At 40.2% G+C, this 14,760-nt stretch overlaps 1 protein-coding gene across 1 annotated transcript in view; it reads left to right on the top strand.

Moving 5' to 3' along the window:
* Window positions 1-14,437: 14,437 nt before the first annotated feature.
* Window positions 14,438-14,760, top strand: part of SYCP2 (synaptonemal complex protein 2) — a gene marked incomplete at its 5' end in the record, with an annotated part of 58,096 nt that continues 57,773 nt past the window's right edge. Inside the window, 1 exon segment of the mRNA XM_082670756.1 lies at window positions 14,438-14,461. Within this exon segment, the coding sequence (XP_082526882.1) occupies window positions 14,438-14,461 (24 nt within the window).

Raw genomic sequence — 14,760 nt, 5'->3', positions numbered from 1 at the left:
CAGCCTACTCCAGCCGGCAGGTTGAGCTGGGCGCCGGAGAGGACTTCCCTGACGGCGGGGTGCGCGAGTGGAGCTGCGGCGTCGGCTGGGCCTCAGGGGCCGGGCGGGCCAGCGAGCGAGAGAGCGGCCTCCGGACGGTTGAGGCAAGCCGTTGAGGAAACGGCCGGGGCGGCGGCGCCGCCGGGGCTGAGGGGGGCCGACTCCGGGGCGTCCGATGGGCGGTGCGGGCCTCGCGCCGACGGGTCGCGGGGCGTGCGGTCGTGAGGGGCCTGCGGCGGGTGTCCGGGGCCCGGGTGGGGTTGGGGGGATCGGGGGGAGCGCGTATCCGCTGGTCGGGGGATGACCAAGGACGCGAGCAGTGGCCGGAATCACGAAATTGAGGGCGACGCGGGTGGAGACGCGGCGGGCCGGGGCTTCCGGAGCGGGCGCGGAACCCGCAGCTTAGCGTCGTAAACGATGTAACAGAGCCCAGGTGTGTGTGGGGGGCGGGGAGGGGTTAGCAGCTGGCCTCGCAGGGGCCCGTGCTCTCTGCTCTCCGGAGAGCCAAGTGCGCACACGTGTTTCCCCTCTCGCCACCGCCCCTCCTCCCCGGCCCCTGTCCCGCAGCCTTTTGCCGCGAGCGCGTTCTCCATGGTCCCCCTTTCCGGGGGGAGCCACATGTCCTGATGTCCCCGGTCGCAGAAGGAGGATGAAACGGGTCTGTGCGCTGGGTGTCGTGGGTGATGCCGCTACAGGTGTCGTGAAGTAGCTTGTGGTAACTGTTTAGTGGTGACAGGAGAAGGTGGTGGTTCCTCCCCGGCGCGCGGGCAGCTTCCGGCGTCACAGTCCCAACTGTTGGGCGTCTGCTCTGGTGGCGCAGAGGGCTTTGCTGCATTCATTCATTCAGCTTTGGGGAAAGAGTATATGCCTGTGTCAAGCTGTTGGGTGTTTTTTAAACCTTCCTCCTGCCATGCGCCTGCGCGTGCACATTCATCTTGTCCCAAGGTCTGTGTTGCCTGTAAGGAAACCAGAGCGCCAAGCCCGCTTAGTTGACCCCACCCCCCGCCCCCCAGACTCCTCTTGAAAAAGTATAATTCTGTGCTGGGTCTCTCAGGTCGTTCTGTTGTTCCTTGTGCTCGTGCATAGCGCTTCATAAAGGTATTTTTAATTGTTTACTCAGGGCGGTGGAAAGATGAGTGTGTTGCCTACGTTTCCCTCAGGACTTAGCCTTCCCTCTCAGTCGCAGATGTTTGTCTTGTATCATGGATGGTACCCAGTTTGGGGCTCTGTTAGAGCCAGTATGCATTCAGCCTTGGAAGGGAGGGAGGAGTCGCTGGATTGTTTAGTTCAGTTTTTCTTACTTAAAAAATAACTCTGCCTGGGTAGACATTAATTTTCCTTCCCCTTGACGGACTTCTTGCACAAAAGTAGACTAGGAACTAAGCCGTCTTGTGAGCCTTGTGGTCTCTTGGCCGTAAGTAATTCCTCTGCACTGTATGTCATATCTCAGAGTAACCTTGTAAATGACATGGCAAATTCACACTCAGGTTGCTGTAGCTGTGATGCAGCGAAGCATTCCGCCATAGGCAGGCCTGCCCCAACAGTTGCTGACCCTAGGGAAAGAGTACAAACAGAGGCCCCTGAAATATTTTAAGTGCTTAAACTTTTCAGTCGAGTTTTCAAGTGGTGCAATAAAGTCTTCAGTTTCACACATACCTTCATCGTAATGAAATAGAAAAGTTTGTGTGAAGCTATTATTTTTATGACTGAGTGTTGGCAAAATATCAAAGATAATTGAACGCATTTATTATGGATATTTGATGATGGACTGCCGAATTTTGGATAAGTAATAATGACCTATATAATTCGTAAATTAGTACACATTTCATAAACTTCTTTTCATTTTAGCAAAATCAGTATAGTCAAGATTTTTACTTATTTTCTGTTGTATTGATAGTATGATTTAAGGATTAAAACAACATGTAATTTTGTTCAAAATGTACTAATTTGAGTACTTTTACCAGAAACGTGAAATAAGTGTAAAAAATTAAAAGGTATTGTTTCTTCAATATTTTCTGAAATACTAAATTCTTCTTAAAATTAAGGTAGATACAAATTACTAACGAACATTAATCTAAATAAAATCGTTCTGATAACACTGAAATTATTTTTGAATAAATCTTATTAAATATTTTTATAAAATAAACTTAATTATTCTAGTGTTTGCTTGCCATCTAACTGTAAATATGTCATGTTCATGCGGTTGTCTAGATTTACATATATACAAATTAAAGAATAATAGCAATTGCTTAGAACTACAGAATGTTTCTCAGTCACCATGTGCAATTGTTGCAAATACTGTGCACTTAGTTGCTAGTACTTCCAGAGCCACAAGTTGGAATACAAAGAGAAGCAAGAAAATGGACGTTTGGCACTATTAGGAAGCAGTTTTTCATTATGCAAGAATCAACTGTAGTTTTGCTCTGCCAGAGGAAGGATTTGACAGTTAACTAATGTCTTTTCTCTTACCTGAGCACTTAGGTTGCTCAAATTTTACCTCCTTTCTGAAGCAGAGACTAAAATGTCAGTATCAGCACAACCTGCAATCTTCTCTGCATTGTTTCAGCCTACCCTCCCCCCCAACCCCCGCCCACCCCGCCCTGAGTCCCTTAAACATTATTATTAGGGAAGATTTCTAACATACAAAATAAACAGAATAGTGTAATTAACTGCAGTCCCCTTCTTTTAAAGGCATAGGCAAAGGAAATGTTTCTCTAAGGTGAATGTGTTCACGGTTATAGGACCGGCTGGGGCAATATTGAGTACTGGATTAAGAGTGAATAGAGAGTCCTTAATGAAATTATGTATGTGTGTGTGAGAGAGAGAAGGAGACAATGATGTACAGAAAGTTCATATCTATTACTTTTTATGCTTTGTGCTTTTTATGTTTTAAATGTTTTCACATTGCAGAGTCATAGAGATATCCTCCTGTGTTTCTTTCTAATGGTTTTTAAATATTTTCATTTTACATTAGGTAGTTAACTTATCTAGTTTGCTTTGTGAATGCGGGAAATAAGGGGCTTGATGTTATATTTTTATATGGTGAGTCAGTTTTCCCAGTGCCAGTTTTGCGCATTTGGGAGCATTTACTGACTAATTTACATTTACTATTTGCAAAACCTTCTTACTCATATATGAAGTTCCAATATATACTTGGGTATGCATTTGGATTCTCTTTTGGTTATTGATCCATTTGTCTATTTCCTATTTTTAATACTGTTTTTAGTAATTGCAACTTTGTAGTACATTTTAATAACAAATAGGATGATTCTTCCATTTATTTTTAAATAGTACTTTTGTTGGTTATAGAACTCTAGCTTGCAGTTTTTTCTTTCAGAACTTTCTAGTTTCTTTCCTCATAGTGTTCTTATCTGGCTTTGGTATCAGCATAAGCCTGGCTAATAAAATGAGTTTGGAAGTGTTCCTTTCTCTTCTATTTTTTGGAAGAGTTTGAGGATTGGTGTTAGTAGTTCTTTAAATGTTTGGTAGAATTCACTGGCAAACCCGTCTGGTCCTGGACCTGTCTTGTTGGGAGGTTTTTGATTACTGGCTCAATCTCCTTACTAATAATTGGTCTGTTCAGATTTTGTTTCTTCATGATTCAGTCTTGATAGGTTGTATGTTTCTCCTAGGTTCCATTTCTTCTAGGTTGCCCAGTTTGTGGTCAGAAAAGATGCTTGATATGATTTCAGTCTTCTTAAATTTATTAACACTTGTTTTATGGCCTAACATATGATCTATCCTGGAGAATATTCTATGCGTCCTTAAGAAGCATGTGTGTTCAGCTGTTCTATGAAAAGTTCTGTATAGGTCTGTTAGGTCCATCTGTCCAATGTGTAGTTTAAGTCCAATTTTAGAGCACTTTAAAGAAGTTATTATTCTAAATCTTTTGGCTTTTATAGTTTCTATTGGTCATCTACTAGTCTTATTGATGCTACTTAAAAGTAACCTGTCTTTTTTACTCTCTGACAGCAGTTTGATATTTGATTTTGATCTTGATTTTCAGCAGTTTTCTGTGGTGCACCAGGGTTTGGGTGTTTTTTTCCCCCTGCTGGGGTTCATGGGGTTTTTTGAATCTGTTGTTTGATGTATTTTATTGGTTTTGGGAACTTCTCAGTCATCATTTCTTAGATATTGCTTTGGTCACATTCACTATCTTCTCTCCTGGGATTATAGTTACACATATGTAGGGCTTTATAATTTATCCTCTGTGTTCTTTTTTTTTTTAACGTCTTTATTGGAGTATAATTGCTCTACTATGGTGTGTTAGTTTCTGCTTCATAACAAAGTGAATCACTTATACATATACATATGTCCCCATATCTCTTCCCTCCTGCATCTCCCTCCCTCCCACCCTCCCCATCCCACCCCTCCAGGTGGTCACAAAACACCAAGCTGATCTCCCTGTGCTAAGCGGCTGCTTCCCACTAGCTGTCCATTTTCATTTAGTAGTGTATATATGTCCATACCACTCTCTCACCCTGTCCCAACTTACCCCTCCCCGTCCCCGTATCCCCAAGTCCACCCTCTGGTAGGGCTGCATCTTTATTCCCGTCTCAACCCCAGGTTCCTCTGACCTTTTTTTTTCTTTTATTTAGATTCCATATATATGTATTAGCCTATGGTATTTGTTTTTCTCTTTCTGACTTCACTCTGTATGACAGTCTCCAGGTCCATCCACCTCACTACAAATAACTCAGTTTCGTTCCTTTTGATGGCTGAGTAATATTCCATTGTATGTATGTGCCACATCTTCTTTATCCATTCATCTGTTGATGGACACTTAGGTCGCTTCCATATCCTGGTTATTGTAAATAGAGCTGCAGTGAACATTTTGGTACATGACTCTTTTTGAATTATGGTTTTCTCAGGGTATATGCCCAGTAGTGGGATTGCTGGGTCGTATGGTGGTTCTATTTTTAGTTTTTTAAAGAACCTCCATACTGTTCTCCATAGTGGCTGTATCAATTTACATTCGCACCAACAGTGCAAGAGGGTTCCCTTTTCTCCACACCCTTTCCAGAATTTATTGGGTTTTTTTTTTGTGTCTGTGGTACACGGGCCTCTCACTGTTGTGGCCTCTCCTGTCGCGGAGACAGGCTCCGGACGTGCAGGCTCCGGATGCGCAGGCTCAGCGGCCATGGCTCACGGGCCTAGCCACTCCACAGCATGTGGGATCCTCCCCGACCAGAGCGCGAACCCGTGTCCCCTGCATCATCAGGGGGACTCTCAACCACTGTGCAACCAGGGAAGCCCTGTTTTTGTTTTTTTATTCAAACAGAAAGTCACAAAAATTATAATCATCCTCATCAGTTCACTCAGTTCCATGTTCCAGCATTTATTGTTTGTAGATTTTTTGATGATGGCCATTCTGACCAGTGTGAGATGATATCTCATTGTAATTTTGATTTGCATTTCTCTAATGATTAATGATGTTGATCATTCTTTCATGTGTTTATTGGCAATCTGTATATCTTCTTTGGGGAAATGTCTATTTAGGTCTTCTGCCCATTTTTGGTTTGGGTTCTTTGTTTTTTTGATATTGAGCTGCATGAGTTCCTTGTATGTTTTGGAGATTAATCCTTTGTCAGTTACTTCATTTGCAAATATTTTCTCCCATTCTGAGGGTTGTCTTTTGGTCTTGTTTATGGTTTCCTTTGCTGTGCAAAAGCTTTTAAGATTCATGAAGTCCCATTTGTTTTTGTTTTTATTTCCATTTCCCTAGGAGGTGGGTCAAAAAGGATCTTGCTGTGATTTATGTCATAGAGTGTTCTGCCTATATTTTCCTCGAAGACTTTGATTGTTTCTGGCCTTACATTTAGGTCTTTAACCCATTTTGAGTTTATTTTTGTGTATGGTGCTAGGGAGTGTCCTCATTTCATTCTTTTACATGCAGCTGTCCAGTTTTCCCAGCACCACTTATTGAAGAGGCTGTCTTTTTTCCACTGTATATTCTCCCCTCCTTTATCAAAGATAAGGTGACAATATGTGTGTGGGTTTATCTCTGGGCCTTCTATCCTGTTCCATTGATCTATATTTCTGTTTTTGTGCCAGTACCATACTGTCTTGATTACTGTGCTTTGTAGTGTAGTCTGAAGTCAGGGAGCCTGATTCCTTCAGGTCCATTTTCCTCTTTCAAGATTGCTTTGGCTATTCGGGTTCTTTTGTGTTTCCATACAAATTGTGAAATTTTTTGTTCTAGTTCTCTGAAAAATGCCAGTGGTAGTTTGATAGGGATTGCATTGAATCTGTAGATTGCTTTGGATAGTAGAGTCATTTTCACAATGTTGATTCTTCTAATCCAAGAACATGGTATATCTCTCCATCTATTTGTATCATCTTTAATTTCTTTCATCAGTGTCTTATAATTTTTTGCATACAGGTCTTTTGTCTCCTTAGGTAGGTTTGTTCCTAGATATTTTATTCTTTTTGTTGCAATGGTAAATGGGAGTGTTTTCTTAATTTCACTTTCAGATTTTTCATTGTAAGTGTATCGGAATGCAAGAGATTTCTGTGCATTAATTTTGTATCCTGCTACTTTACCAAATTCATTGATTAGCTCTAGTAGTTTTCTGGTAGCATCTTTAGGGTTCTCTATGTATAGTTTCATGTCATCTGCAAACAGTGACAGCTTTACTTCTTTTCCAATTTGGATTCCTTTTATTTCTTTTTCTTCTCTGATTGCTGTGGCTAAAACTTCCAAAACTATGTTGAGTAATAGTGCTGAGAGTGGGCAACCTTGTCTTCTTCCTGATCTTAGTGGACATGGTTTCAGTTTTTTACCATTGAGGACGATGTTGGCTGTGGGTTTGTCATATATGGCCTTTATTATGTTGAGGAAAGTTCCCTCTATGCCTACTTTCTGGAGGGTTTTTTATCATAAATCAGTGTTGAATTTTTTCGACAGCTTTCTCTGCATCTATTGAGATGATCATATGGTTTTTATTCTTCAATTTGTTACTATGGTGTATCACGTTGATTGATTTGTGTATACTGAAGAATCCTTGTGTTCCTGGGATAAACCTCACTTGATCATAGTGTATGATCCTTTTAATGTAATGTTGGATTCTATTTGCTAGTATTTTGTTGAGGATTTTTGCATCTATGTTCATCAGTGATATTGGTCTGTAATTTTCTTTCTTTGTGACATCTTTGTCTGGTTTTGGTATCAGAGTGATGGTGGCCTCGTAGAATGAGTTTGGGAGTGATCCTCCCTCTGCTATATTTTGGAAGAGTTTGAGAAGGATAGGTGTTAGCTCTTCTCTAAATGTTTGATAGAATTCGCCTGTGAAGCCATCTGGTCCTGGGCTTTTGTTTGTTGGAAGATTTTTAATCACAGTTTCAATTTCAGTGCTTGTGATTGGACTGTTCATATTTTCTATTTCTTCCTGGTTCAGTCTTGGCAGGTTGTGCATTTCTAAGAATTTGTCCATTTCTTCCAGGCTGTCCATTTTATTGGCATAGAGTTGCCTGTAGTAATCTCTCATGATCCTTTGTATTTCTGCAGTGTCAGTTGTTACTTCTCCTTTTTCATTTCTAATTCTATTGATTTGAGTCTTCTCCCTTTTTCTCTTGACATGTCTGGCTAATGGTTTATCAATTTTGTTTATCTTGTCAAAGAACCAGGTTTTAGTTTTATTGATTTTTACTATTGTTTCCTTCATTTCTTTTTCATTTATTTCTGATCTGATCTTTATGATTTCTTTCCTTCTGCTAACTTTGGGGGTTTTTTGTTCTTCTTTCTCTAACTGCTTTAGGTGTAAGGTTAGGTTGTTTATTTGAGATGTTTCTTGTTTCTTAAGGTAGGATTGTATTGCTATAAACTTCCCTCTTAGAACTGATTTTGCTGCATCCCATAGATTTTGGGTCGTCGTGTTTTCATTGTCATTTGTTTCTAGGTATTTTTTGATTTCCTCTTTGATTTCTTCAGTGATCACTTCATTATTAAGTAGTGTGTTGTTTAGCCTCCATGTGTTTATATTTCTTACAGATTTGTTCCTGTAATCGATATCTAGCCTCATAGCGTTGTGGTCGGAAAAGATACTTGACACGATTTCAGTTTTCTTAAATTTACCAAGGCTTGGTTTGTGACCCAAGATATGATCTATCCTGGAGAATGTTCCATGAGCACTTGAGAAAAATGTGTATTCTGTTGTTTTGGGATGGAATGTCCTATAAGTATCAATTAAGTCCATCTTGTTTAATGTATCATTTAAAGCTTATGTTTCCTTATTTATTTTCATTTTGGATGATCTGTCCATTGGTGAAAGTGGGGTGTTGGAAGTCCCCTACTATGATTGTGTTACTGTCGATTTCCCCTTTTATGGCTGTTAGTATTTGCCTTATGTATTGAGGTGCTCCTATGTTGGGTGCATAAATATTTACAATTGTTATATCTTTTTCTTGGATTGATCCCTTGATTATTATGTAGTGTCCTTCTTTGTCTCTTGTAATAGTCTTTGTTTTAAAGTCTATTTTGTCTGATATGAGAATTGCTACTCCAGCTTTCTTTTGATTTCCCTTTGCATGGAATATTTTTTTCCATCCCCTCACTTTCAGTCTGTATGTGTCCCTAGGCCTGAAGTGGGTCTCTTGTAGACAGCATATATAAGGGTCTTGTTTTTGTATCCATTCAGGCAATCTGTGTCTTTTGGTTGGAACATTTAATCAATTTACATTTAAGGTAATTATTAATATGTATGTTCCTATTACCATTTTCTCAATTGTTTTGGGTTTATTATTGTAGGTCTTTTCCTTCTCTTGTGTTTCCTACCTAGGGAAGTTCCTTTAGCATTTGTTGTAAAGCTGGTTTGGTGGTGCTGAATTCTCTTAGCTTTTGCTTGTCTTTAAAGGTTTTAATTTCTCCCTCAAATCTGAATGAGATCCTTGCTGGGTAGAGTAATCTTGGTTGTAGGTTTTTCTCCTTCATCACTTTAAGTATGTCCTGCCACTCCCTTGTGGCTTGCAGAGTTTCTGCTGAAAGATCAGCTGTTAACCTTATGGGGATTCCCTTATGTGTTGTTTTTCCCTTGCTGCTTTTAATATTTGTTCTTTGTATTTAATTTTTGATAGTTTGATTAATATGTGTCTTGGCATGTTTCTCTTTGGGTTTATCCTGTATGGGACTCTCTGTGCTTCCTGGACTTGATTAACTATTTCCTTTCCCATATTAGGGAAGTTTTCAACTATAATCTCTTCAAATATGTTCTCAGTCCCTCTCTTTTTCTCTTCTTCTTCTGGAACCCCTATAATTCGAATGTTTGTGCATTTAATGTTGTCCCAGAGGTCTCTGAGACTGTCCTCAATTCTTTTCATTCTTTTTTCTTTATTCTGCTCTGCAGTAGTTATTTCCACTATTTTATCTTCCAGGTCACTTATCCGTTCTTCTGCCTCAGTTATTCTGCTATTGATCCCTTCTAGAGAATTTTTAGTTTCATTTATTGTGTTGTTCATAACTGTTTGTTTGCTCTTTAGTTCTTCTAGGTCCTTGTTAAACGTTTTTTGTATTTTCTCCATTCTATTTCCAAGATTTTGGATCATCTTTACTCTCATTATTCTGAATTCTTTTTCAGGTACACTGCCTATTTCCTCTTCATTTGTTAGGTCTGTTGGGTTTTTACCTTGCTCCTTCATCTGCTGTGTGTTTTTGTGTCTTCTCATTTTGCTTAACTTACTGTGTTTTGGGTCTCCTTTTCGAAGACTGCAGGTTTGTAGTTTCCATTGGTTTTGGTGTCTGTCCCCAGTGGCTAAGGTTGGTTCAGTGGGTTGTGTAGATGGAGATATCTGGGAGATTTTTGCTGTTTGATATTAGTGGAGCTGGGAGGTCTCTTGTGGACCAGTGTCCTGAACTTGGCTCTCCTACCTCAGAGGCACAGCACTGATGCCTGGCTGGAGCACCAAGAGCCTGTGCTCCACACAGCTCAGAATAAAAGGGAGAGAAAAAAAAAGAAAGAAGAAGATAAAATATAGTAAAATAAATAATTATTAAGAAAAATTTTTAAGTAATTATAAAAAAAAAACGGACAGACAGAACCCTAGGACAAATGGTAGAAGAAAAGCTATGCAGACAAAATCACACACAGAAGCATACACATACACACTCATAAAAAGAGAAAAAGGGAGAAAATATATATATATCGTTGTTCCCAAAGTCCACTTCCTCAATTTGGGATGATTCGTTGTCTATTCATGTATTACACAGCTGCAGGGTATATCAAGTTGATTGTGGACATTTAATCCGCTGCTCCTGAGGCTGCTGGGAGAGATTTCCCTTTCTCTTCTTTGTTCGCACAGCTCCCAGGGTTCAGCTTTGGATTCGGCCCCACCTCTGCGTGTAGGTCGCCTGAGGGCATCTGTTTTTTGCTCAGGACGGGTTTAAAGGAGCCACTGATTTGGTGGCTCTGGCTCACTCAGGCCTGGGGGAGGGAGGTGTACGGAATGCTCAGCGAGCCTGCGGTGGCAGAGGCCGGCATGACGTTGCACCAGCCTGAGGTGCGCCGTGCGTTCTCCTGGGGAAGTTGTCCCTGGATCCCGGGACCCTGGCGGTGGCGGGCTGCACAGGCTCCGGGAGGGGAGGTGTGGACAGTGACCTGTGCTCGCTCACAGGCTTCTTGGTGGCGGCAGCATAAGCCTTAGCGTCTCATGCCCATCTCTGGGTTGCGCGCTGATAGCCGCAGCTCACGCCCATCTCTGGAGCTCCTTTAAGCGGCGCTCTTAAATTCCCTCTCCTCACGCACCAGGAAACAAAGAGGGAAGAAAAAGTCTCTTGCCTCTTCGGTAGCTCCAGACTTTTCCCCAGACTCCCTCCCGGCCAGCCGTGGTGCACTAACCCCCTGCAGGCTGTGTTCACGCCGCCAACCCCAGTCTTCTCCCTGCAATGCGACGGAAGCCCGAGCCTCAGCTCCCAGCCCCTGCCTGCCCCAGTGGGTGAGCAGACAAGCCTCTCGGGCTGGTGAGTGCTGGTCGGCAATGATCCTCTGTGCGGGAATCTCTCTGCTTTGCCCTCCGCACCCCTGTTGCTGCACTTTGCTCCGTGGCTCCAAAGCTTCCCCCCTGCCCACCTCCTATCCCTGCCAGTGAAGGGGCTCCTCGTGTGTGGAAACCTTTCCTCCTTCACAGCACCCTCCCACTGGTGCCGGTCCCGTCCCTTTTCTTTTGTCTCTGTTTTGTTTTGTTTTGTTTGCCCTACCCAGGTACATGGGGAGTTTCTTGCCTTTTGGGAGGTCTGAGGTCTTTTGTCAGCGTTCAGGAGGTGTTCTGTAGGAGTTGTACCACATGTAGATGTATTTCTGATGTATTTCTGGGGAGGAAGGTGATCTCTGCATCTTACTCTTCCGCCATCTTGAAGCTCCTCCTTCTTCTGTGTTCTTGATCTGACTTCTGATACCCACCCATATTTTTGTCTCTGCTTCGTTCCAGATATTATCTTCTGATACCACTTCCATTTCTCTTTTACTTCATCTGTGTCTAATCTGCTATTAAAACCATCCATTTTATTTTTTCTTAATAATCTTGTTATTGACTATTTTTGTTTTTAGGATTATTTGATCTTCTTTCAGACTTTCTGTGGCCTTCCTTACTGCCCACCCCAGTTTCCAGTTCTCTGCCACAATTCTCAGTCTTGTATTATAATCATTATGTACACAATACTCAGTTATTTTGAAGTATTTGTCTAATAACTACCATTTGGAGGTCCTGTGGGTCTCTTTCTTTTGGCTAGTTCTGTTTCTCACCTTTTAATTAATTCATCCAAGTCTATGAATTGTACTTTAACTGCTGATTTGGTTGTATTCTATAGGATTTTATATGTTCACATTTTCTTAGTCACTTAAATGTTTTGTCATTTCTATCTTTCTGTATCCCATGGACTATTCACATGTATGTGTTTAAATTTCCAAATATATAGGAAGTTTGAAGCTATCTTGTGGCTGATTTCTAAATTTATTGCATTGTGAGAACAGAGAATCTATTATGTTTATTCTTTTGCATGCATTTGAGTTTTGTTTTTGCTGTGGTGACTTAAGATTTTGTCTTGTATTCTTACTCAGAAATGTTCTCACAGTATGTCTAGATGTACTTTTTCTTATTTATCCTGGAATTCCATGGACTTTTTCAACTTGTGGATGTTTATATTTATTTGGGAAAGTTCTTGGCTATTATTCAGTTGTTGCCATCCCACTGCTCTTTTTTATTTAAAATTTTTTCTGGATTTCTCATTGAATAGGTAGTGGAATGTGTGAATCTCTTCTTCATATCTCAACTTTTTATTCTATACATTTTGTTCCTTTGTGATCCTGTGATATCCTCAACTTTGTCTTTTTATTCCAAGGAATGTTCCCTCCTGCAGCTTTCAGGCCTATTGTGTAGTGGCAGTGGTGGATGCTCAGGGTTCTCTAGCCTACCTTGTTCCTCTTATGTTTCCTCATTAATCCCCCTGTTGGTTGCTGACCTTCAGTACTTATTTCTTACCTCCATAATTGAGTTAATACAGGCTAAATTTCCATCTTCTGTGATGGCCTGGGGAGAAAGAGAGAAAGATTGAAGCCAAGCAGAAAATAGGTACACCCCTTGTTGGGAATTGGGAAAGCAAACTGGTGGGTCCCTGCATTCCCAGTTTCCCAGGCAAAATGATAAAACAACTACCAACTATTTAGAGATCTTGGAATCATTGCTGGTATACTGGAATCCCCAGCTAGCCACAGACCTAGAGTCACCCATTTAATATTTAAGCTAGAGCAGACAACCATAACCAGATGGGGCAAAACCACAGCTAAGTCGTGGATAGATTTGGATGGAGCAGCTGGACTGTAGCTGCTTAATTGCAGAGGCTGGCCTTGTGATTTCATTTCCCTCACAATAACCCAAACCCACATTTTACTGATCCCAAGTTTTGGACCCCACCTACCTGCATTTTAGTATGAATTTACTTTTAAAAAGGTTAAGTAAGTATAAATTACAAATAAAACTGAAGTTTCCCGTTGCCAAATAGCTGATTATGGTTCTGTGCAACTCTCTACTCTTCCTCCCCAATAAGCTGACAGATAGAGTGTCCTGAGTGGTGTAGGTGAATGTCACTCTACACACACACAGGTGCACGCATGCACACAAATATGTGTATACTTATGTGTACCTAGAGGTATAATCATAAATAATACAAAGTTTCTTTTTGCATATAAGTGGCATTATGCTGTATTTATCATCTGGCAACATGCTTTTTAATCACTAAAACTGTTTGGCTGCAAATATCTAAAATTCTGGTTCATTTTATCTAACTGTTATCTTTACAAAATTGATTAGCATATGCCACATTTTATTTATTCATTCTTTACCCTCCCTCCCATCCGTAGCTCCCATCTAAGTACTTTTGAATTTTCTCACTCAGAATGATGCTGCCGAAGCATCGTTATACTTGGCTCCCTATGTATGTGGAATCAGTGTTTCTCTGTGGATCAGATTTTTCCCCCTGGAGTTAATCTTTGGAAATGCAGGATATTTTTTTGCTCATCCCTTTTGTATGCCTCTTATGTATGTCCTCACTGGCACTTAAATATCTCTACTGGCAAGTCTGCAAGAAAGTAGACTGACTAGTGCCTCTTGTTGCCTTCAAGATACACAGTCCTGTATTCCTCCTGGATTAAGTAATTAATTTCCCCTCTATGTTGAATTTCCTGAGGTTCTATTACAAAGCTCTTCATAGTACAGATTATTTTAAAATTGTTCTAGTTATGATGTCTAGAAAAGATTGTTTTATTTCTTTTCCTTTATAGGACTAACCTCCAAACCTCCAAATTGCATTTGCAAATGTTAGATGCTTTTGTTAAGATGGTGCTTAATGTAACCCTGCTGTTTCCTGTTTCCATTCTCTTTTGAAGGGAAAAATGTGTTTAGGTTATCTTTTCCTCCTTTCATTGCATATTTGTATATTCTTACATATCCTGTTCTTTGGCAGTATACTTGCATATACTTCCCTTCTTAAATATTGTATTACTAGCTTAAATTTCATTAGGCATTAATTCAAGATTATTTTTCTTCTTGTTCCCAAAGTTGGAATCTCTGATGAGGGAGGTTCACATTTATATTCTTTCAGTGACTAGTTTTGTGACCTTTTGGCAGGACTTTGACATTTATTTAAGTCATTTATGAAAAGGGAAAGCTTGAATAAATGATCTTCAGGCTTTCGTCCAGAAACTTCTATGGACAGATTCAAATGAGTAATTTCATAAGCAGTGAGGAACTTGAAGAAACAACATTTATTGCCTTTGTTATAAGCAGTAATGCTTATTTATGTGTGTTAAGACTTTAAAACTGTAAACATATAAAATAGATTGTAAGATTCAGAAAGTATATGCTTTCTTTTGTAGGTGTTTGTTTTGTCCACCTGTTTTAAAATTAAGTCAAAATGCCAATAAGACCAAATCTCCAGGTATGTAGTCCTAGACCAAAAGGAAGTCTTTTATTTTAATTCCTAAAATCACTTTTTGTTTATTTATAGGTATTAAATGCCATCGTTTTAGGAAAGACAAAGCTTACTTGTTTTTATGAAATGGTCAAGAGTCAAATAATTGAAATAAAAATGTTATCCTTTTATTTTTTCAATAGATTTGTTTCCAAAAGCTTTATTAAGAATATAAAGTACTAAAGATGATTTATATATACCTCTTACATAGAAATGAATCATACACTGATCTATATATCATTTATGGCTGGATACTTTTATATCAA

Source organism: Grampus griseus, assembly GCF_964374135.1.
Source record: "Grampus griseus genome assembly, chromosome: 14".
NCBI classification, from domain to species: Eukaryota; Metazoa; Chordata; class Mammalia; order Artiodactyla; family Delphinidae; genus Grampus; species Grampus griseus.
This window is presented reverse-complemented; position numbering and strand designations above follow the sequence as displayed.